The 22,799-nt window shown below is 41.9% G+C and overlaps 1 protein-coding gene across 3 annotated transcripts in view; it reads left to right on the top strand.

Annotated features, from left to right (window-relative positions):
• The window catches only part of LOC134337563 (uncharacterized), a 136,114-nt gene that overhangs the window by 87,043 nt on the left and 26,272 nt on the right, over positions 1-22,799 (top strand). For all 3 annotated transcript variants that reach the window (XM_063032691.1, XM_063032690.1, XM_063032692.1), the window contains exon 2: positions 5,419-6,341. In XM_063032691.1, coding sequence (XP_062888761.1) covers positions 5,435-6,341 — 907 coding nt within the window. In that variant the 5' untranslated portion in view covers positions 5,419-5,434. The remainder of the gene's footprint in view (positions 1-5,418; positions 6,342-22,799) is intronic.

Here is a 22,799-nt window from a genome sequence, read left to right as displayed (position 1 = left end):
ATGCTGACTGTTGGCTATCTATGCAGACTGTTGAACAAGAGCAAAGCAGCATCCCACAGCATGTTATGCAAAGAACTCTCTCAGTTAGTCAGCTCTGGAATAGCAGCTGGTTCCTACATTAGTGGATGTACAAAAATATAGAAGGTTATCCCTCTTCCCTCTTGGAAACTCACAGAAGTCTCTTTGTTTTCTTTGACCTCAGCAGCCGCATCACAACCTTTCAAAATCTGATTCAGAAAGCCGAACATCCATTAGGGGAATTGTAAACATTTTGACCAGACCACTTCGAGGGGTCACAACTTCCCAACCATCCATCTTCTCTCACCAGCAGGAAAATTATGGTTTAGGGAGCAGGAAGAAAAAATAAATTAGTCAATTTCAAACAAACAGAAGATCCACTGACACTGTACTATCCCCATCGCTCACTGTGAAACTATGTTCCCGTTCAACCTATGGCCCTACATAAAGTTTGAAGTACATGTATTATATAAGTACGTATACTATGTACAACATTTAGATTCATCTCCTTACAGACAACCACAATTTATATAATGCATGATAATGATATCTTAATATTGGGCATTGTAACAGCCCTTAAATATTGTAGCATAGTAGTCATATTATTGAATGGATTATCTAGAATGAGCAGGGATCATCAATTAGTGAATGTAAGTTCAGTTAAAATTTTTTTTTGAAAAGTTAGCATTAGTAGCCATTGAATTGTTATAAAATCCTCCTGCTTCTAATTTTTCTGAAATTGTGAATCTTACTTCATCTGGCATGCGTGTAACTCTTGATCTGCTGACTGCACAGCGTTTAAGTTCAATTGCAATCAAGGAATTTTTTAAAATGTTTATTAAGCAAAAAATGAAATTGTTTTTGGATTTCTGATGCAGGAAAGGACTTTTTCTCTCTGTAGCAGCCTCATCCCTTCACACATTGGTTTCCCCCTCTTGCCCTCCACTTTCCATCTGGTTCTTTCATTCAACTTTCGCTTCACCTCTGATCGTTCCCATTCTCATTTCCCTCAAGCAGCTCTCTCCCATCATCACAGTCCCCCTCTCCCAACTTTTCCCCATCTGTTTTTTCTTCTTTTTTCTCTTTTTGTCTGCCTCCATCTATCATTCATCTGTCGCACTCTTCCAACTCCACCCTTGCTCGCTTCCCCTACCTGGCGTGACCTGTCCATCACCTTACACCCCTCCTTAGTCCACTGATTGCCTCAGGAGTCCTTCCGTGACGCACCCTTTCTCTCTATGGTGGCCATCTCATTTTTCCACGCTCAGTCTTGACCCAGGGTTTTGGCCTGAAATGTCAAGAATTTCTAACTTCCCACTGATGCTGCTGGACACTCTAAGGTCTTCCAGTAGATTGTGTGTTACTCTGTGCCAACTCCATCGATCTCTCCCTTCTACAGGCAATCTTTCCCACATTAAGACCGTAAGATCATAAGATATAGGAACAGAAGTAGGCCATTCAGCCCATTGAGTCTGCTCCACCATTCAATCATGGGCTGATCCAATTCTTCCAGTCATCCCCACTCCTCTGCCTTCTCCCCATACCCTTTGATGCCCTGGCTAATTAAGAACCTGTCTATCTCTGCCTTAAATACACCCAATGACCTGGCCTCCACAGCCACTCATGGCAACAAATTCTGCAGATTTACCACCCTCTGACTAAAGCAATTTCTCCGCATCTCTGTTCTAAATGGACGTCCTTCAATCCTGAAGTCGTGCCCTCTTGTCCTGGACTCCCTTACTGTGGAAATAACTTTGCCATATCTAATCTGTCCAAGCCTCATTACTGAGGCCAGCTCACATTCAAGATTCAAGATTCGAAATTCAAGATCATTTCTTGTCATTCGTTGGTGCACAACTGTAAACAAGAAAAAATGACTGTTACTCCAAATCTGATGCGGCATAAACACAAAAAAAAACACTATTTATTTATTCATTGAATACAGTGCAGAATAGGCCACCCAGCAGTCCCCCGATTTAATCCTAGCCTAATCATGGGACAATTTACAATGACCAATTAACCTACCAACCAGTACATCTTTGGACTGTGGGAGGGAATCCACACAGTCGCTGGGAGAACGTACAAACTCCTTGCAGGCAGTCGCCAGAATTGAACCCAGGTTGCTGGAACTGTAAAGCACTGTGCTAACCACTACGCTACCTTGCCAAAAAGAAAACACAATCAATATAAGATTAGCTTCTATACATAGACTGATTGTAGATACATAGGTAGTGCTAGGTAAAGGAGTATCCGTACATAAGGTGACTCTGATAGGAAATGATAAAGAAATGGTGGGAGATGTGAGTGGGTTAATTAGTAGAGGTGTTGACGAGCCTGACAGCTTGAGAGAAGTAACTTCTTATTGAGCCTAGTGGTCCAAGCATGGTTACTGCGTAGCCTCTACCGTGATGGGAGTAGGATAAACAAGCCATGAGCAAGGTGGGTGGGATCCTTCATGATATTTCTGGCCTTTTTCCAGCATCTTTCTTTATACAGGTCCTTGATGGCAGGTCAGCTGCTGCCGGCGATGTGTTGAGTGGTTTTAATTCCCCATTACGGAGCATCAAAAATAACTTCAGTGTTGTCGGATTGTTCCATTGCTTCAGAACTTGGCATTACACAGCTGTTATATCTGAGGTGTGGGAGCATAGTGGTTAATTGTTGTACTGGTATCTCAAAGCACAGTCTATTAATATGGAGACAAGCACTTCAATCCCACTACAGCAGCCGCGAAGTTTAAATTCAAGCAATCAAGCAAATTTGTAACAAGAGGTCAGTATTAGTGATGGTGGTCATTAACCCACTGGACTGTCATTTTAACAAGCCATCTGGCTCACTAATGCGCATTAGAGAAGGGAAATTTATCATTCTTACCTGGGCTATTGATCTGGGGAAATAAGTTCAAATCTCACCATAGCTGCTAATGTTTTAATTTCAAGTAATTAAATAAATTTGGAATTAAATGCTAAGAGTTAGTTTTTTTAAAAGAAAACACATCTATATTCCTAATGCCCTCAAGGGGAGGAAGTCTGCCCTTCATGCGACTCCAGACGCAACATTGTGATTGGCTTTTAACTTCCCCCTGGAATGGTTCAGCAAGCCGATCTGTTTGAGGTCATTTAGGGTTTTGGCATTAATGCTAGAATTGCACATTCCACATGTGAAGAAGAAGAAGCCCACGATCTCCTGATGTTAAAATGTCTGGGCAGTGGTTCTGAATATAGCCACATTCTCTTTCCTGCTGAGCAAAGTTTAGGTTTCAGATTGCGGCGTAACGCAGATCTCTCTGGCTGCGCGTTGTCGTGCCACTGCAAACTTACGCAGCGAGGGGGTTTCAACCAACCCCATGCACCATGAAGTACAAGGGGGCCCCTCTGATGCAGATTGCTTCAGGAGCTGCACAAGAACTAAATGTGCAGATGTGAAAAACTAGCAATTCCTTTTGATCATGAATCTTGCTCCTAACATTTGTCTGAAGTTGACACTTTTATTACAAGCCTCTAAGCAGCATGCTTTTCCTGCTTGGTTCAAGAACACAGTGTGGGTAGTATCAGAAAGGCACACCAGGATGTAGGAACTCAGGTCTTTATTTGAACCCTTAGCTACATGCTATACAGCAAGTGATATCCCCATTGGAAATAGAATAATTTAAAGTAATTAAAATGTAGGAAGTCAGAACAGGAGAAAGTGGTTACATTGCAGGATCATTTGCAGTCACTTGCCTTCTCTGCTGAGAATATTCCCATTTTATTCCCAACATTGCCGTGATTTAATGCTGCTGCTCCTACTTAACAAAGTCCAGTCAGCTGGCATATTCCAGCTGGTGTAAATCTCAGTTTCTACGGATATGTTCTAAAAGTATGCGGTGTCATCAAGACCGTTACGGAAGAGAAGCCGAAATTTGAGAGCACAAATCTGTTTCCATAACATAACATGGTCAAATTTGTTTTGAGCCCCTGCAAAACAACTGGATATATGGGACATATCTCCGTTACAAGGTAACACACAAAATGCTGCAGGATCTCAGCAGGTCAGGCGGCATCTATGGAGAAAGATAGACCATGAAGTAAGACTCACTGGTCTATAATTCCCAGGGTTATCCCTATATCCTTGCTAGAAAAAGGGAATAACATTTGCCCCCCTCTAATCATCTGGTACTGCTCCTGTGGCCTGTAAATACATAAGATCATTGCCAAGGGCACAGCAATCTTTTCTCTTGTTTTGCTTAGTAACCTGGGGTATATCTTGTCTGGCTCCAGGGACTTATCTACTATATTCCCATCAGGTAGAAAGTACAAGAGCCTCAGGACTTGCACCACCAGGTTCAAGAACAGCTACTACCCCTCAACCATCAGGCTCTTGAACAAAAGGGGATAATTACACTCACTTGCCCCATCTTTGAAATGTTCCTCCAATTTATGATTCATTTTAAGTACTCTTTATCTCATTATCTCATGTTCTCATTATTTATTACTATTTATTTATATTTGCTTTTACACAGTGTCTTGTGTTCTGCACTCTGGTTGATCTCTCATTGATCCTGTTATAGTTGCTATTGTCTAGATTTGCTGAGTACGCCCACAGGAAAATGAATCTCAGGTTTGTATATGGTGACATACACAGTATGTACTTTGATAATAAAATTTGCCTTGAACTTTGAACTTTAATGTTTTTCAGAAGTTCTAGCACATCCTCTTTCTTAACATCAGCATGTTCAAGCCTATTTTACAGTGTCCTCACAATCACCAAGGTCCTTCTCACTGGTGAATACTGAAGCAAAGTACTCATTAGGGACTGCCGCTATCTCTTCCAACTCCAGGTACATGTCTCCTCTACTATCACTGGTTGGTCCTATCCTGACTCTGGCCATCCTCTTGTCCTTCACATACCTGTAGGACACCATAGGGTTTTCCTTAATCATACTCATCAAGACCTTCTCATGTCCACTTCCAGCTCTCCTAAGTCCATTCTTCAGCTACCCTGTAACTCTCTATAGGCCTTTTAATCCTTGTATCCTAAATCTTAAGTAAACTTCTTTCTTCCTCTTGACGAAGTGTTCCACGTCTCTTGTCAACTACGGTTGTGTCTCCCTACCATCTTCACCATGCCTCAAGGTGACAGACCTATTCAGATCTCTCAGTAAGTGCTCCCTAAGCCCTCAGCGAGTGTTCCCTAGTTAAATGAACCTGGAATTTTAAAATGTCAATGTGTGGCGTGACTCAGCATAATTGTCTCCTGAAATGGCCCTGATGTAAGAGATGGGAATTAAATTATGCCTGTCTCAGCAACACCCAGAAAGTGTGAAAGACAACATAATTGGTCTGTAATATAATCACATGTATGTATAATACATTGGTAACTTTTTTCACATTGTTACTCATAACTTATGTATCTTTCCAGAGGTTAGTCCCGAACGATGACTACTCCAAGGCAACCAGCCAATAGTCATGAACTAAAGGAATTTGACAGTGTAAAGGAGTCAATCACTGACATCATTAACCAGCTTCAGGATATTGATCCCAGCCGCCTCTCCTTCTCTCCATTCCTGGACCTAGACACCCAGATTACATTGGCACCCATCTCTGATAGTCCGGAATCATCTGTCGAAGAACTTCATTCACTATCTGATGAGAACATAGATCACTTAACTGAACCGGGTCCAAAAGGCAAAAGACTTCAGTTCAATGAAGCCCACCAGAAGCTCACGAAACAGCAGAGTGCACCGAGTGATGGGCGTTTGAACATGATTAAAGCAGAACTGGTGAGAAATCACACCTTCCCATACACTGAAAATAAACACAAGCGTCCAGACAACGTGTCAGTGGACATCAGCAGAGAAACTTCGACCTTGCCTGATGAGAAAGTGTCTTCTTCAGCATCGTCATTGCCTGGTGAAGCTGGCACCGTTCCCCCACAGAACTTCAACAAGGCAGGGGCAGAGAGCACGGCAGTGCTGGAGAAGGCACACAAGTTCTCCAGCCAGGCTTCGGAAGACCAGCCATTGCTGGGCCCCTCGCCAGACACGGAGACCATTGAACTGATTTCCAGTGACTCTGAGCGCAACGCCTCTGCGGAATCTTCACAAAAGGAGGCAGCGGCTGGGGGAAGTGGAGGCCAAAAGTGCTGCCCCTTTTGCCAGTGCTGCTCTGCTTCACATCTTAAAGCCATATCGTCCGTCTTCGTCGCTCTGCTTTTTATACCATGGATCCTCTATGGCCTTTACCTGTTTGTGCCCTTCGACTCCCCGCCCTGTCCAGACCTAACTAGCCGAATGACATATACGCTACGCTGCAACATAATTGCAATCATTCCAGTCCTACTCGGTAAGGACTTACTTATTATTTTAACATATTAGATAGTTTAATTCAGTCTGCCTTTGCCTGCCTTTCTCCTTCTTCTGTTTTGGGCTGTGAGGTCTCTGGTATCACAGTGTATAGATAAGGCTGGCTCTAACTCCAGAGGGGCCTGCAGCAGAGGGTCTTGGGACAGATTGAAAAAGGTGGTTTGAGCCCTCTTCCTTGGATCCTGAAGTGCAAATCCTTCATCCTGAAAACGTCTAAGATAAAAGGAATCATTTATAATCTGTCACAGCTTGGAGAGGTAGGGAGCCTTTTCGTATTGTCTGGACATCTTGTAACTTCACTGCCTGCGTGGTAGCTGACCACTCCACCAGTTGGGAAGGTTGCCAAAGGCTGCGGAGGGGGAAGCTGTGATGGGCAGGGCTGGAAGGGAGGAATTGATGTCGGGGAGCCGATGATGAGGGAGAGGAGGCTGGACATCAGGGGGAAGGGATGGAGGTTGGAGATCAGGGAAACTGGTGGTGAGAGGACAGAGAATGGAAATCAGAGGAACTGGTGCCAAGAGGAGAGATGATGGAGATCATGACAACAGAAGACGTCAGTGATTGAGCATTCTGTTGTGTGGAGGGATGCAATCCATTTTATGTGCAAGAATTCAATTTTATTTATTTTCTTTAGATATTATTAATATTATTGTGATCATTATGTGTCTGCATATCCTCAATTTGAGGTGATTATCAAAAGACTAGAAAAATGATTGCCGACCTTTGATGTGTGCCCAGGTAGGGTGAAGCACCAGTGTGGTGGGAACACTCTGGTTTCTATGGCCCACAAGCAGCAATTACAAGACCCTAAGATATAGCAACAAAAGTAGGCCATTCAGTCCATCAAGTCTGCTCCGCCATTCAATCAAGACTGATCCAATTCTTCCAGTCATCCCCACTACCCTGCCTTCTTCCTATAACCTTTAATGCCATGGCTCATCTCGAACCAATCTAATTCTGCCTTAAATGCACCCAATAACTTGGCCTCCACAGCCGCTCCTGGCGACAAATTCCACAGATTTACCACCCTCCGACTAAAGTAATTTCTCCGCATCTCTGTTCTAAATGGATGTCCTTCAATCCTGAAGTTGTGCCCTCTTGTCCTAGACTCCCCTACCATGGAAAATAACTTTGCAATATCTAATCTGTTCAGGCCTTTTAACATTCAGAATGTTTCTATGAGATCCCCCCTCATTCTCCTGAACTTCAGAGAATACAGCCCAAGAGCTTCCAGATGTTCCTCATAAGGTAACCCTTTCATTCCTGGAATCATTCTCGTGAATCTTCTCTGAACCCTCTCCAATGTCAGCATATCCTTTCTAAAATAAGGAGCCCAAAATTGCGCACAATACTCCAAGTGTGGTCTCACGAGTGCCTTACAGAGCCTAAACGTCACATCCCTGTTCTTGTATTCTATACCTCTAGAAATGAATGCCAACATTGCATTTGCCTTGTCACCACCGACTCAACCTGGAGGTTAACCTTTGGGGTATCCTGCACAAGGACTCCCAAGTCCCTTTGCACCTCTGCATTTTGAATTCTCTCCCTATCTAAATAATATTCTGCCCATTTATTTCTTCCACCAAAGTGCATGACCATACACTTTCCAACATTGTATTTCATTTGTCACTTCTTTGCCCATTCCCCTAAAATCTCTGTCTCTCTGAAGGCTGTCTGTTTCCTCAACACTACACGCTCCTCCACCTATCTTTGTATCATTGGCAAATTTAGCCACAAATCCATTAATCCCAGAGTCCAAATCATTGATATACATCGTAAAAAGCAGCGGTCCCAACACCAACCCCTATGGAACTCGACTGGTAACCGGTAGCAAGCCAGAGTAGAATCCCTTTATTCCCACTCTCTGTTTTCTGCAAATCAGCCAATGCTTCACCCATGCTACTAACTCCCTTGTGATTCTATGGCTCTTATCTTGCTAAGCAGCCTCATGTGCGGCACCTTGTCAAAGGCCTTCTGAAAATCCAAGTACACCACATCTACTGCATCTCCTTTGTCTACTCTGCTTGTAAGTAACTCAAAAAATTGCAGTCAGGCTTGCTTTTCCTTTTATCTTGGGAGCTGGAACTCTATTCATCATTTCTCTGTCGAGTGCTCCGAGCCCTATCAACATGTGAAGATAATTCCCTGCCAGAATCCCCCACACATTTTAGGAGCACTGCTTAAGTATATTTCCAGGCCTCCCACCTCTACACATTGACCTACTCTGCTGTTGTAATGTCACATGGATCAGCTGGGTGACAGGGATTTCACAATTTAATCCTTTGTCTATCTTCTGTCCGTTGGAGGGAGGGTGTGAGGTGGGCGGAGAAGCTAAAGAATCACTACCTGGGTATTTACAAGCTTTCTAACATGTGGGTGTACAGCAGCCATCAAAAAGACAAAGATACAAGGCCAATTGATGCTACCTTGTTGCATCAAATATTCCCATGTGAAGGAGCGTACAGATCTCTTGGGTCAGTAAATCATACGCACAAGATTCTGCAGATGCTGGAAGTACAGAAAAACACACACAAAATGCTGGAGTAACTCAGCAGGTCAGGCAGCATTTATGGAAAGGAATAAACAGTCGATGGTCTCACCACTGAAACATCAAGTGGAACCGTCGATACTTTGTTCTTTTCTATAGATGCCGTCTGACCTGTTGAGTTCCTCCAGCAGTTTGTGTGTGTTCCTTTTGGGTTAGCAGTCACTTTACCAAAAACAAAATTGCAGCAGCATCTTTTCATGCACAAACATATGAAAAAGGAGTCAGATGATGTCTATCTACTCTCAGTCATCCTGTCAAACACACAAGAAACCTCTGCTGTTTCTAAAATATGGCTTAACTCAGCTGTCTAGTGTGATTTAAGCCTATATTGAGAGTCTAACTGGCCATCAAACATTCACTGTCTTGTCTTATGTCGACTGTGTCTTAGTAGATAGAGTTCTTCCTGCTAGGATTGAAGGTTGTGGGTTCAAGACCCATTCTAGAAACTTGAGTAGACATAATCCAGCCTGACATTCCAGTACAGCTCTGGTAGTATAGTGGATGCAAATATTTGCAGGGTACTATTTGAAAAGGAGCAAGTATGGTTATCCCCGTGTCTTGGTAACATCTATCACTCAATCAACATCTCTAAAATGGATTCTGATGAAATGTATAGACCCAACATGGGCTACCCACAGAAACTACTTTATAGCAGTAGCGCCAACACCACCACAGAGTTTATTAAATATTCTGTTATCATAAACAAATTACTGTTAGCATTTTCTCCCAGACGAATATCTTGGCATCAAGATGCCAATTACATTTTGTGCCTATTACAAAATTTCCAAATTAAGCATTCTAATCATATCCCTGTTGTAGCAAGAAATTACCAAGATAGTGGAAATGATTCAAAAATACTCTTAAATCTTGAAGATCAGTTTCCGTGTCATTTTCACTCATCTCGATAATCACTGCCATGAACATTTTTAAATAACCGGACACTACCAATAGCTCTTTACATATTTTATAGCCACAAATTCAGATCTATCATATCCTGTTCATTCTTCTCTGCAATCTCTTCTTTCTATCTAATCATATGGAGGCTTTACAAAGATTTCAACTTCTCTGACACTGAGTTCTCAGAATGGAAACTGGTCATCGATGTTTTTTTCCCATCTTCGATAGCTTCCATTAACTTCCCATTAACTGATAGCTTTCAGTCTTGAACTGCTGAACTTTTTCAGAATTTGATTCCCATTTCATCCATTGCAAAAAAAAGAAAAGAATTTCTAATGGAAAAAGTCTGGATTCCTGCACAATCCCAGATGTACTTTACTAAAGGACCCATTAACAGAGATTGAAATGATTTGTAGCAGTTACTTGAAAACAAACCAAGACCGCTCAGAGTATAAGCACGGAGGTTGACGCTTTATGAAGTACTTCAAAATAACGACGTTCTAAGTCGAAGAAAGTACATTCAATCCTTTATTGAGAAACCAACAAAAATGAACAATCTTGTAATGATTTTAAAAATCTAATGAAACTAAAACTAGCGAAATATTGAAATAAGCGGTCTCAGCATATTCAAGAATATTAGAAAAATTAACATGCTTAAGTGTTAGCGTTCTTAAGCGGTCAACAAAAAATATCATTCCACCAGCTCTAAAATCAGACTAAAATGACCCAAGAGAAGGTGTGAATACAGAACTATACTCTTTGCCTCTACCATGCCACAACCCATGTAACGAATAACACAAAATACAATACAGACAGTCAATAGATACATGGCTCCTACGTAATTAAACAAAACCTTTCTCATGTTTACAATGTGGTATAATAGTCAAGCTAAAAATAGAAAATGCATTTATAATACTTGTGTTGCTCTCCTAAGTGGTTCAAAGCCAATGAGTTATGCCCTAGGTAGATGTTTTAAAAGAAGGGATTGTTTAGTACACCATTGTTAGTAACCTCAGGAAGTCCAAAAACATTTTATAACCAATGAATTACTCTTAAAGTAAGGTCCTGTAAGGCAAAGTTTGTAATCCGCTACACATAGCAATATGATAAAAGGCAGGTAATTTACCCTAAAAATATTGTTTGAAAGGTAAACATTTACTAAGAATTTCTTAGTGAGAATATCTCATTCTACAAGCAGTGCCATGGGATCTCTTACTGTATGTCCCCTGAGAGAGTAATTTCTCTGTTTAGTGTCCTATTCTCTCAGAATTCCTTCAATACTGCACTGTGGTGTAAATCTCTGCTTAAGACTGGGTTAGAGTTTGAACCGCATTCACCAGACTCTGGGCAAGAGTCAACACACAGCAGAAAATTTGCACCTGGAAAGATTCTCAGAGCGGAAGTTGGATCACTGATTGGCTGCTCTGTTTTAATATAACGCTATTAACCTACAAACAAGATGCCAACTTGAGCTATCTTCAAACAGTGCCTTGAGGTCTCAGCCTGAGCTAATACCCCAAGGCCAATTAAGGAGTCCTCCACTGAAATCCCAGGCAACATGATGTGCTTGTGAGCAAAGCACAAAATGCTCTAGGAACTTCATCAAGACAGCTAGTGGAGCTGGAAGGAAGTGATTCAATACCCCAACCCCAGTAAAGTCCTAATGAATGGTCTTGGTTGAAAACGCTGTCTGCTTATTCCCCTTCATAGATGCCATCTGACCTGCTGAGTTCCTCCAGCATTTTGTGTGTTGCTGTGGATTTACAGCATCTGCAGCAGAATCTCTTAGGTTTATGATGTACTTTGATACCAAGTCCTCACGAATCCTCCAGGCCAAGCACTGACAAGGTAACCACCTATCTGAACTTTTAAAAGAGGACATCTAATCAGGATCCGCTGTCACAGGAGCCTATTTCAAACCCCTGATCTCTCCGTGGCTGTACCAGGATCCCATCACAGGCCTTTGTTCTCTGCTGTCATTCCCGCAGCAAAGGATCGCCCACAGCTAGGTGTGGAGAGGCTGCCTGGACTAGGCCAGGGCAAGTAGTGGGCTCACTCAGTGCTCAGCTGTGGGTTTCAGCTATACCCCAAATACAGCCCATTATTGAAGACTAGTATTGGTAGTGGTAACGTACGGACCACGACAGCCAAATACTGCACAGCAGAACCCACAACCACAAAGGTGACAACTCCAAGGATATCTACTTCAGAAATTTTGATGGCAAGGCATTGAGAACAGCTCCTGCTCTTCAAATGGACATCCACCTCAGGAAACAGATAGAGGCCTTTCAAAAGATAGCACATCCAGTGTTCTATTACCCAATCAGCAGAGCAGCAGTATTTTGGCTTCAAGTTTCTTTTTTCCTCTCTGAACAGAGGAACATAAGAACAGAAGTGGGAGAGCATGGTAGCATAGTGGCTACCATAATACTATTACAATGCCAGTGATCCGGGTTCAATTCCACTGACTATCAGGAGTTTGTACTTTCTCCCGCTGACCATGTAGGTATCCTCTGGGTGTTCCAGTTTCCTCCCACATTCCAAAGGCGTGTGGGTCAGTAAGTTAATTGGTCACATGGGTATAGTTGGGCGGTGCAGGTTTGCTGGCCTGGAATGACCCGTAACCGTGCTGTATCACTAAATAAATTTTAAAAAAAATTAAGATAGAAGTAGCAGTAGGTCACATGACGCCCTTGGGCCTGCTCTACCATTCAGTAAAGTCACCCATGGTTAGATGTTAGTCTGAACTCCACTTTCCTGTCTATCTCCTGTTCGTCTTGATTCCCTTATAATCCAAAGATCTGACTCCCTCAAGCTTAAATATATCAAATGCCTCTAAAGCAGTCTGGGATAAAGACAGACTGGAAGAACAACATATTATGTTCCACTTGGATAGCTTACATCCCATTGCTATGAACACTGAATTCTCTCTTTTAAGCTAATCCATACCCTTGGTGTTCTCCCAAACACACTCACCCCTCCACCTAGTTCTCCCTTGGTTCACCTCCAATCTCCATCCTTATACTCCTTCCTAGTGGTGATGCCCATCATCCATCATCCTATCACCTACCAGCCTCTATCCCAGCCTGTCCTGTTGCTATACACTAGCAACCTTCTTAGTCCTGATGCAGATGAACCTAAACCTTTCACTTGACCCACTGAGTTCTTTCAGCGTTCTGTATTTTTTTCTCTGGTCCCTGTGAAATCCAGTTCTCTGAGGGAAGAAGTTCCTCCTCTTCTCTATCTTCAATGCCTAACCCTTATTCTGAAACTCTTGCAAGATCACAGTCAATATGTCCACCATTCCTACTGCCATCTGTCAGTCCACAGACCTATTCACAAGTAGTGATAGTCTTAAGTTCTTCTTGTTCTGCATCTGTATTTTCTTCTCTTATTGACATGCTTTAATTGTTTTTTAGTGCTGTGAAGGCATATGTTCAAAAATCTTTGCCATTATTAATTTCTTAGTTTCATTTCTTTTAGGACAATTCATCATAACTGCTCTCTGTTCCACGAAGTTATGAAAGTTCTGAATTGATTTTGTAAGTTCATCCAATCTACTCTCGATCTGTTTCCTCCTCATTTTTGTTTTAATCAGACTTTAACTTTCCAACATTTCTGGCCATCCATTAATCTTTGCAAATTATATAGCTGTTCTTTCAGCTTGATACCATCTCTAACTATAAAGAGCTGCAGATTGATTTTTCTTCTTGAAGGTATATAATTGCACAATGGAATACAATGCATTCTGATTAATTGGGGCACATAGGGACCAGCACAATTGACCCAATTAAGCATCCGCCCCAATTAGCTGAAGTTTCATGAAAATAGTTAAACTAGTGCGTCACTGAGTAACGAATTTTGTACAGTGCCTATAAAAAGTATTCACCCCCCCCCCGGAAGTTTTCATGTTTTATTGTTTTACAATATTGAATCACAGTGGATTTAATTTGGCATTTTTTGACACTGATCAACAGAAATAATTCCCTTTCATGTCAAAGTGAAAACAAATCTCTACAAAGTGATCTAAACTAATTACAAATATAAAACACAAAATAATTGATTGCATAAGTATTTGCCCCATTTAGTATGACACACCAAATCATCACTGATGCAGCCAGTTGGTTTTAGAAGTCACATAATTAGTTAAATGGAGATCTGTTTTTGGAGTCTTCTCTGCAGTCATGATGTTTCAATTGATTTAAGTTAAATTATAACCTGTATCTGGAAAGTCCAACTGCTGGTGAGTCAGTATCCTGGCAAAAACTACACCTTGAAGACAACTCCATGAAAGGTTATTGAAAAGCAGAAGTTTGGAGATGGATATAAGAAAATTTCCAAGTCACTGAATATCCTTTGGAGTACAGTTAAGTAAATATTCAAGAAATGGGAAGAATATGGCACAACTGTAAATCTGCCTAGAGCATGCAATCCTCAAAAACTGAGTGACCGTGCAAGAAGAGGACTAGTGAGGGAGACCACCGAGAGATCTATGACAACTCTGGCGGAGAAACAAGCTTCAGTGGCTGAGACGGGAGAGACTGCATATACAACAACTGTTGCCCAGGTGCTTCACCAGACGCAGCTTTATGGGCAAGTGACTAAAGAAAAGCCACTGTTGAAAAAAACTCACATGAAATCTTGGCTAGAGTTTGCCAGAGGCATGTGGGAGACTCTGAAGTCAGCTGGAAGAAGGTTCTATGATCTGATGAAGGCAAACACTGTACATCATCAAAAACACACCATCACTACCATGAAGCATAGTGGTGGCTGCATCATGCTGTGGGATGCTTCACTGCAGCAGGTCCTGGAAGGCTTGTGAAGGTAGAAGGTAAAATGAATGTAGCAAAATACAGGGAAATCCTGGAGGAAAACCTAATGCAGTGAACTACGATCTGGGAGAAGATTTGTTTTCCAGCAAGACAATGACCCCAAGCGCAAAGCCAAAACTACACAAGAATCATTTAAAAACAACTAAGTTAATATCCTGGAGTAGCCAAGTCAGAGTCCAGACCTCAATCCAACTGAGAATTTGTGACTGGACTTGAAAAGAGCTGTTCACATACAATCTGACAGAGTTTGAGCAGTTTTGTAAAGAAGAAATGGGAATAATTTCAGTGTCCGGATGTACAAAGCTGATATAGACCTATCCACACAGACTCAAGGCTGTAATTGCTACTAAAAGTGCATCTATTAAATGCTGACTTAAAGCGGGTGAATACTTATTTTGTGTTTAATAATTATAATAAATTTAGATCACTTTGTAGCGATTTGTTTTCACTTTGACATAAAAGAGTCTATTTCTGTTGATGAGAGTCCAAAAAAAAGCCAAATTAAATCCACTGTGATTCAACGTTGTAAAACAATAAAACATGAAAACCTCCAAGGGGGATAAATATTTTTTATAGGCACTCTACTTAAATGAAAAACAGAACAAATTAAAACACTACCAATACTAGGTCAGATAGCATCTATGGAAATGAACAAACAGTTGACATCTCAGGCCAAAATCCTTCTTCAGGACACTATTTAAAATCTATTATTCTCTCTAAGCACAGTGTAGTGTCTAATGGCTGCACAAGTGTACATGACTGACTCTAGTTAGAAACAGTTCGGTAATAGTGTGCTGTCCCAATTAAGTGGCACGGTACCCCTAAAAACAAAGGGAATCCTGGCTATATTCTTGATTACTTTTAATTCTTCAGGAGTTTTGTACCAAATATGTAGCTGCCCGATTAACCAACGGCCCAATTAAATGGAATCCATTGTGCATTTTTATTGGGAATACATAATATAACCTGACTGAGTTAAGCGGCTGACAGAACACCACAGTTAGCAAATCACAGTGGTTCCTATTGTTACACTGAAAGTGATTGTTGTCTATCCTTTGGTACTGAGCTGACTGAGATAAAAATGTTAGGTGTTGCCATGATTTGCAATTTACAATATCTCAGTGTCTTCATATTTCTCCATCAATACATTAGACAGACGTTGGCAGTGCTGGACGAGGTGGCTTGTCTGAAGTAGAAGCGGATGAGGGCAGGATTAAGGGAAATGTATAAAAAATATGACCAAGGTCAATACCTGGAGGACTTTGATTTAAGATACTTGGTAGAGGTATTGCGCAAGCTGATTTTTAGAGAGAGGGAATAGAGATCTGGAACTCATTCTCTGAAGGGCAGTGGAGGCAAAAGGTTTTAGACACAAAAATCTGCAGGTGCCGGAATCTGAAGCAAGAAACAATCTACTGGCAAAACTCATTAAGTCGGGCAGCATCTGTGAGTAGAAAGGTATTGTCCTGATGTAGGGTTGTGACTCAAAATATTGACAATTACCTTTACTCTCCAAAGATGCTCTTCAGCCCACTGACTCCCTCCAGCAAATTGGTTAGAGCAGGGGTTCCCAACCTTTTTTATGCCATGGACCCCTACCATTAACCAAGGTGTCCATGAACCCCAGGTTGGGAATCAGTGGTTTAGAACAGGGGTCCCCAAACTTTTCTGCACTACAGACCGGTTTCATGTTGACAATATTCTTGCGGACCGGCCGACGGGAGGCGAGGGGGGCGGGGAATGGTTGCCAACGGACAACAGTAGCAGTCAAATACGTTGTGTTTACCCAGAGAAAGACTACAATGACCATGAAGCCTTGCGCGGGCACCAGTGCGCATGTGTGACTTGCGCATGCGTGCATGTGCCGATTTTTTTTCTACAAAGTCGTTTTTGGCGATTCTGTTTGGGGGGAGGGGGAACAGGGGGAGGAGGGAGTGTTAATCACGACCGGAATATCGGTGATAAGTGGCTAATACACTCAATTTCATTTCTAAAACGGTTTATCTAACGAATTTAATATTAAACACACAGTGCTAATTTTCCTCGCATGAATATAGTGATAAGTCAATTATCAGGGGAGGACAGGGGAGCTTGAAGTAAGTGTTGAATGAACTTCCAGTAGAAGTGGTAGAAGCAGGTTCGATATTATCATTTAAAGAAAATTGGATAGGTATATGGACAGGAAAGGAATGGAGCGTTATGGGCTGAGTGCAGGTCGGTGGGACGAGGTGAGAGTAGCGTTCAGCACGGACTAGAAAGTCAGAGATGGCCTGATTCAGTGCTGTAATTGTTATATGGTTATATAAGTCAATAGCATCATAACATTTTAAGTAACGTTTGGAAATTAAACACACAGCGCATATTTTCCCCGTATGAACATATAAAATCATTGCAACGCACCAATATCGCTGAATCAGTGGGAGCCCTGGGCTTGTTTTCCTGCAGCAACAGGGTCCTATCAAGGGGTGATGGGAGACAGCAATACTCGAAGGGGGTTCCTTATGTCCAGTCTATTCCGCAATTTAGTTTTCATTGCATTCGTTGCAGAGATATGTTGGAAATAGAAGCAACGTTTTCAGTGCTTCCATAGCTATCTCAAGATATTCAGCTTTGACTTTGATCCAGAATACCAGCAGAGATGTTATGTCAAACATACTTTTCAGCCCACCGTCATTTGAATGTACTTAATTCTTTCACTTCCATGAGAACATCTTGAGTAAATTATAAACCAGTAGGTTGGGTATTCAAAGACTAAGATAGGTTTAGTGTTTCCATTTAATATCAGAGAACGTATACAATATACAACCTGAAATTCTTACTTTCCTCAGCCATCATTGAAACTGAAGGAAACCGGCAAAGAACGAATGACAGAAAGAAACGTAAGAACCCCAACTCCCCTGCCCCCTCCCACGCACAAGCAGCAGCAAAACATCAACCCTCACCCCACTAGTTCCAGTAGAAAGCATCAGCATTCCCACCACCCACCATGCAAGCAACAGCAAAGCTCCAAAGAGAAACCATTGTCTGCAGTCCATCAAAAACTACTGTTCATCCCAATAGTTTGACATCCCACAGGCATTCCCTCTCTCTCTCTCACTAACAAGGGAAAGAGAGATAACAGGGCAGTTTAGACACCAAAGGGTCAGCTACAGTGAGACAAATATTTTCACCCTTTTCTTTTATATTCTGTTTTACGTCTCCTGGGTCTGATTATAACTCTCATTCCTTCACCTCCATACAACCAAAACATTATTGCTTTAGAGAAGCATAAATCTCAATGACCAATTAATTTCAGTGTGCTATAAATTGTAAAATGGGGAAGAAAATGCTTAAAAAATCCATTAAACTAGTCAGTATTTCACACTTTGTTGAGTAGGTTTTCAATATCTTGCTCTCAATGATTGGCAGATTTTATGGTATGGATTTTTCTTCATGCCATTCTGACTGACAGCTGCAAGATGCTTGTGACACTTGAGTCGCATTTTACATAAAGAACAGTGTTCGTTCTTCTCCCATCCTTTGTCCTGCTCTGCTGCCTCTGCACCATCAAGTAGAATTAATAAATCCCATTGCTCATTTCAGCTTTCAGCCCCCATTCCTTCCACCACTTAAGGCCAAACAGAACAATGTCCCGGGTTCTCTGATGTCCTGTATCTTGATTCTATCAGAGATGACTGACATTGAGCTTTTACAGTTAATGAGTCATTAAAACTTTTTAAGTAATTCCAATCCTAGTTCTTCAAACAACAGTGATAAACTGGGTTTTGTGGCCACTCTCAAGATGGAGGAGCAATACCTCATAATCCGTCTGGGTAGCTTCCAAGCTGATGGCATGACCATCAATTTCTCTAAATTCTGGTCATTTCTTCCCCCTCCCCTTCTTTCCATTCGCCATTCTGACTCCCTTCTTACTCTTTCTCGTCACCTGCCCATCAGCTTCCTCAGGCTGCCTTTCTCCAATGGTTCGCTGTTCTCTCCTATCAGATTGCTTATTCAGCCCTTTGCATCTTCCACCTATCACCTCCCAGCTTATAATTTCATCCACCACTTTCCCCACCCATCCACCTTACCCCTCCCCTATCACCTTCCTCCTCCTCCTTATTCTGGCTTCTGCCATCTTCCTTCCCAGTCCTGATGAAGAGTCTCGGCCTGAAATATTAACTGTTTATTCCCTTCCGTAGATGCTGCCTGACCTGATGATCTCCTCCAGTACTTTGTGTGTGTGTGTGTAACTGTCGGTTGCTTTCTATGTAGAAATCAGTGAACTTTTGAGGATGTGTGAACCAGTGGAGAAGATCCAAACATCATTGACTCTCTGGTCACAGTCCTCCATCTGACCACTCATGGAGATCACCAATGGAGGACCTCTATAGATTTAGGTACAGCACTGAGTTCCTCATTAATTGTAGTGAAGGGGAATGGCTACAAGGCTTCATGCTGTCAAGATTTCAAAGTTTTAAATTGTTTTTAATAAATTTAAGCATAAAACAAGCCAGTACAGCACAGGAATAGATCCTTAAGATGGTGCTGGTGATGCCCAGCGACTACATATCAGCAGCAAAAATCAAAACAAAGAAAAATACTAAATACCTTATCAATAATACTTTATTAATAACAGTCAACGCTAACAATGGAAAGGCGAGTGGTGGTGAAGGTGAATGCGGAGGCGGAAAATGGTCGAGGAAAGTGGAGGCGAGTGGTGGCAGAGACAGAGATGCAGGGAAAGCATGGTCGAGGCAAACGAAGGCAGTGACGGGGTCGAAGCAGAGTCGAGACAAGGTTGTGGCACCCCCACAAGTGAGGAAAGTCCTAATGTCTGATCCGATTTAAGCTCCAGGCTGAATTGGAAAAGTTGGGTACGGGCTGGATTGTGCTGGCAATGTTCAGGTCTCAGAGCAGTCCAAGAGTGAAGAACAACCCAATGTTTGGACAATTTAAGCACCGGGCCTGATTGAAAAGGGTGAGGGGACCAGAGGCAAGGCGAGGGCCAGTTCCACTCACTGCTTGCAATGTTTACTCAGCCCCGTGCTGAACGGAGGCTGTAGTTCTGAAGCTATTTTCTTACTTTTATTGTTTGCACGATATGTTTCCTTTTCTCTGTGCGTTGGTTGTTTGATGGACTTATTTCTTTTAATGGGCTCCTTTGAGGTTTCTTTGTTTTGTGGCTGGCCGTAAGGAGTTGAATCTCAAGGTTGTATAACGTATACATACTTTGATAATAAATGTACTTTGAACTTTGAACATGATGCTGAATTAAAGTAAGTCTCTTCTGCCTGCACATAACCCATATCCTCCATCCCTACATATTCATGTGCCAATCTAGTAGCCTCTTAAATACTGTTTCAACCACTACCAATAGATGCCCAGGCACCTGAAACTCTCCACATGCCCCGTCACCTTTACGCTTTCTCACTCTCAGCTTAAATTCATGTCCTCTAATATTTCTCCCCTATATATTTTCATTTTTTCTTAAATATTAAAAATAATTTATTTTTAAAAAATATTTTGACATAATTTTGGGCATTCTTGACATTCAGAGTCTGGACAGTTTTGACTGGGTGCTCAGCTTGGACACCAGTTGAAAGATTTTCAGCAATAAACACTGGACTGGATCTGGTCTGACTCGTCCACCCATGTGATACCACTTATAGACAGCAGCCCCAGCCATGCGGGGAGACCTCACTGGTGAAATCAGAGGTAGCTTTGTACAGCAAATTCCGAACAGGGTATTTTAAGGAATGCAATAACTTAATTCAGATATCAACTGTGAGCAGGGACAGCTTACCACTGACCTCAGAATTCAAGTTAATATTTTCCCTTAGTCTAGATCTGAAAAAGACACTCAACTTTAAACCTAGGAAAGGAAATTTTACAAGTCTACCCAGCTCAACTCAGCAAAGAAATGTAACTGATCATTCTGAGCTATGCTTGTACTCAAAAGCAAATTGAAGATTGTGCATTCAAAGGGAGCAGGTTGCAATCTAAGCTGCTTTTTTTGCAAGCAAACGAATTAATGACTTTCAATAATACTTCCCTTAAAGGTGGAATCCAGGGTAACAAAAAAGGATAGGTGACTGGTTGAATATTAATAAATTATAATTTGAATGCTAGTTTAATTGATTTGGTACAACACTGTGTGCCAAAAGGCCTGTTCCTGTGCTGTGCTGCTTTATGTTCCAATATGCCTGTGTTGTCAGATGTGGTAATCTTTCCCTCAGCTATAAAATGGCAGTGTTATTTAATAACAGTTATATCCCAAATTTTATGGGACATTTGAAAAGTTTGCCTCCTCAGTTGTGCTGTGATCACCCTTGACATGATCCTGATTTGGAATCCTCATCATTATGTGCTGTGTCATATGACATGGGCGATCATGGTCCTTTAACCGTGAATGTTCTTGGCAAATTTTTCGACAGAAGTGGTTTGCCATTGCCGCCTTCTGGGCAGTGCCTTTACAAGATGGTTGACCCAAGCTGTCATCAATGCTGTTCAGAGATTGCCTGCCTGGCATCAGTGGTCACATAACCAGGACTTGTGATATGCACCAGCTGCTCATACGACCATCCACCACCTGGTCCCATGACTCAACATGACCCTGATCGGGGGGCTGAGCAGGTACTACACCTTGCCCAAGGGTGAACTGCAGGCTCGTGTAGGGAAGGTGCATCTTACACCTCCTTAGGTAGAGATGTATCTCCACCTTGCCACCCAGATTAGTAATAAATTACTGACATGATGATGCCAGCTCCCACTTTACCTCCCCAGATACATATTAAAATTATACTGAAATTAAGTGCTTTCATCTCAGCAATGTCAACAATGAGTGGGAGACATGGGATGATCAAAATTAAGTTCACTAAATGCATTAAAACATCAGGACAAATAAAGTCTCAGTCCAGCTGGCATCTTGTATGCCAATTATGAGTAATAACCAAACTAAATTTAAGAGGTCTTAAGATGCTCTTTTATTTAGTTGTATTGAATATAAACACTTATTTAAAATATTCAGGAACTGCTGAGCAGATGTTATAACATCTCTTTTATTCAATTTGAGTCCAAAAACTCAAATAGAGCAAAAATATTTTGTCAGAATCTTTTTGAGGAACTCCAGACATCTGTGCTCTTGTTCCTATTTACCTGCTGCCAGAAAATTAGGAACGTCAGGAAAGGGCACAATACCTGCCTGTGGGAAGTGGGAAGTGGGAAAAGGGAAGCGGGTCCATCAAACGTCCCCTATGCTAGGATTGTGAAGGCATTGTGATTCACTGCTCTGTCCTTCCTCCTCACGTCCTAAGCCCCAGCACACACAAAACAGGGAAATGTTGCACTTACAAACACAAGAAACTCTGCACTTGATTGGCCACGTCAGCACTCATTTTCGGAGTCTAAGGTACCTGATTCAGCTAGCTTGTAACCAGTAGCAGGATCCAGGGTTTGGAAAGCCACAGGAATGGCCTGCCATGGGAAGCGGAGTCACTTCTTGTTCAGATACATCCCGAGCTGACCATATGGAACCTGAATGGTGGTAGTGGTGGTGGTATCAGTGAGGCTTTGGGGTAGATTCCCAAAATTACACTTATTAGAGTTGGTTCATTCAGTGTTGCCATTTCTTAGACCTATTACAAGCAAGCCTAACAGAGGGTCTTTGTCCACTTTTGGCTCTTGTCAATAGTTCATCACCCAGCATGATTTTATTTACTTTGGAAAGAAACATGAGAGGACAGAGTTATGGCTTTAACTTGATTCTCAGGAGGGAGTTGTTTGGTGCAGAGCCCGGTTGCTCGGCCCAAGTCCCACCGGGCTGACTATATATGTGTGGGTGCAGGTCTGATAAAACGATTGGATTCAAGTTGGGTCAGGCTCTGCTGTGGCAGACTGGCTCGGTCTAAGCTAGGAAAGCTCTTCCAAGTGTGAAAGTTACTTTCACAAAGTTAAAGTTTCAGATACAGTACAGTACATTTTATTTATGAATTCACACTCAATCAGGCTGACAAGCAACACACACAAAATGCTGGAGGAACTCTACAGGCCTCTATGGAAAAGAGTAAACGGTCGACGTTTCAGGCTGGGACCCTTCATGAGTCGACAAGGTTGTTTCGAAAAAAATAAAATTGCTTGAGGTTTAGATTTGTCATGTTTTGGCACAGCTTTTAATTTTATA

This window comes from Mobula hypostoma, chromosome 24 (genome assembly GCF_963921235.1).
Source record: "Mobula hypostoma chromosome 24, sMobHyp1.1, whole genome shotgun sequence".
Lineage (NCBI taxonomy): Eukaryota > Metazoa > Chordata > Chondrichthyes > Myliobatiformes > Myliobatidae > Mobula > Mobula hypostoma.
Note: the sequence above shows the minus strand (reverse complement) of the source record. Positions and strands in the feature narration are given on the sequence as shown.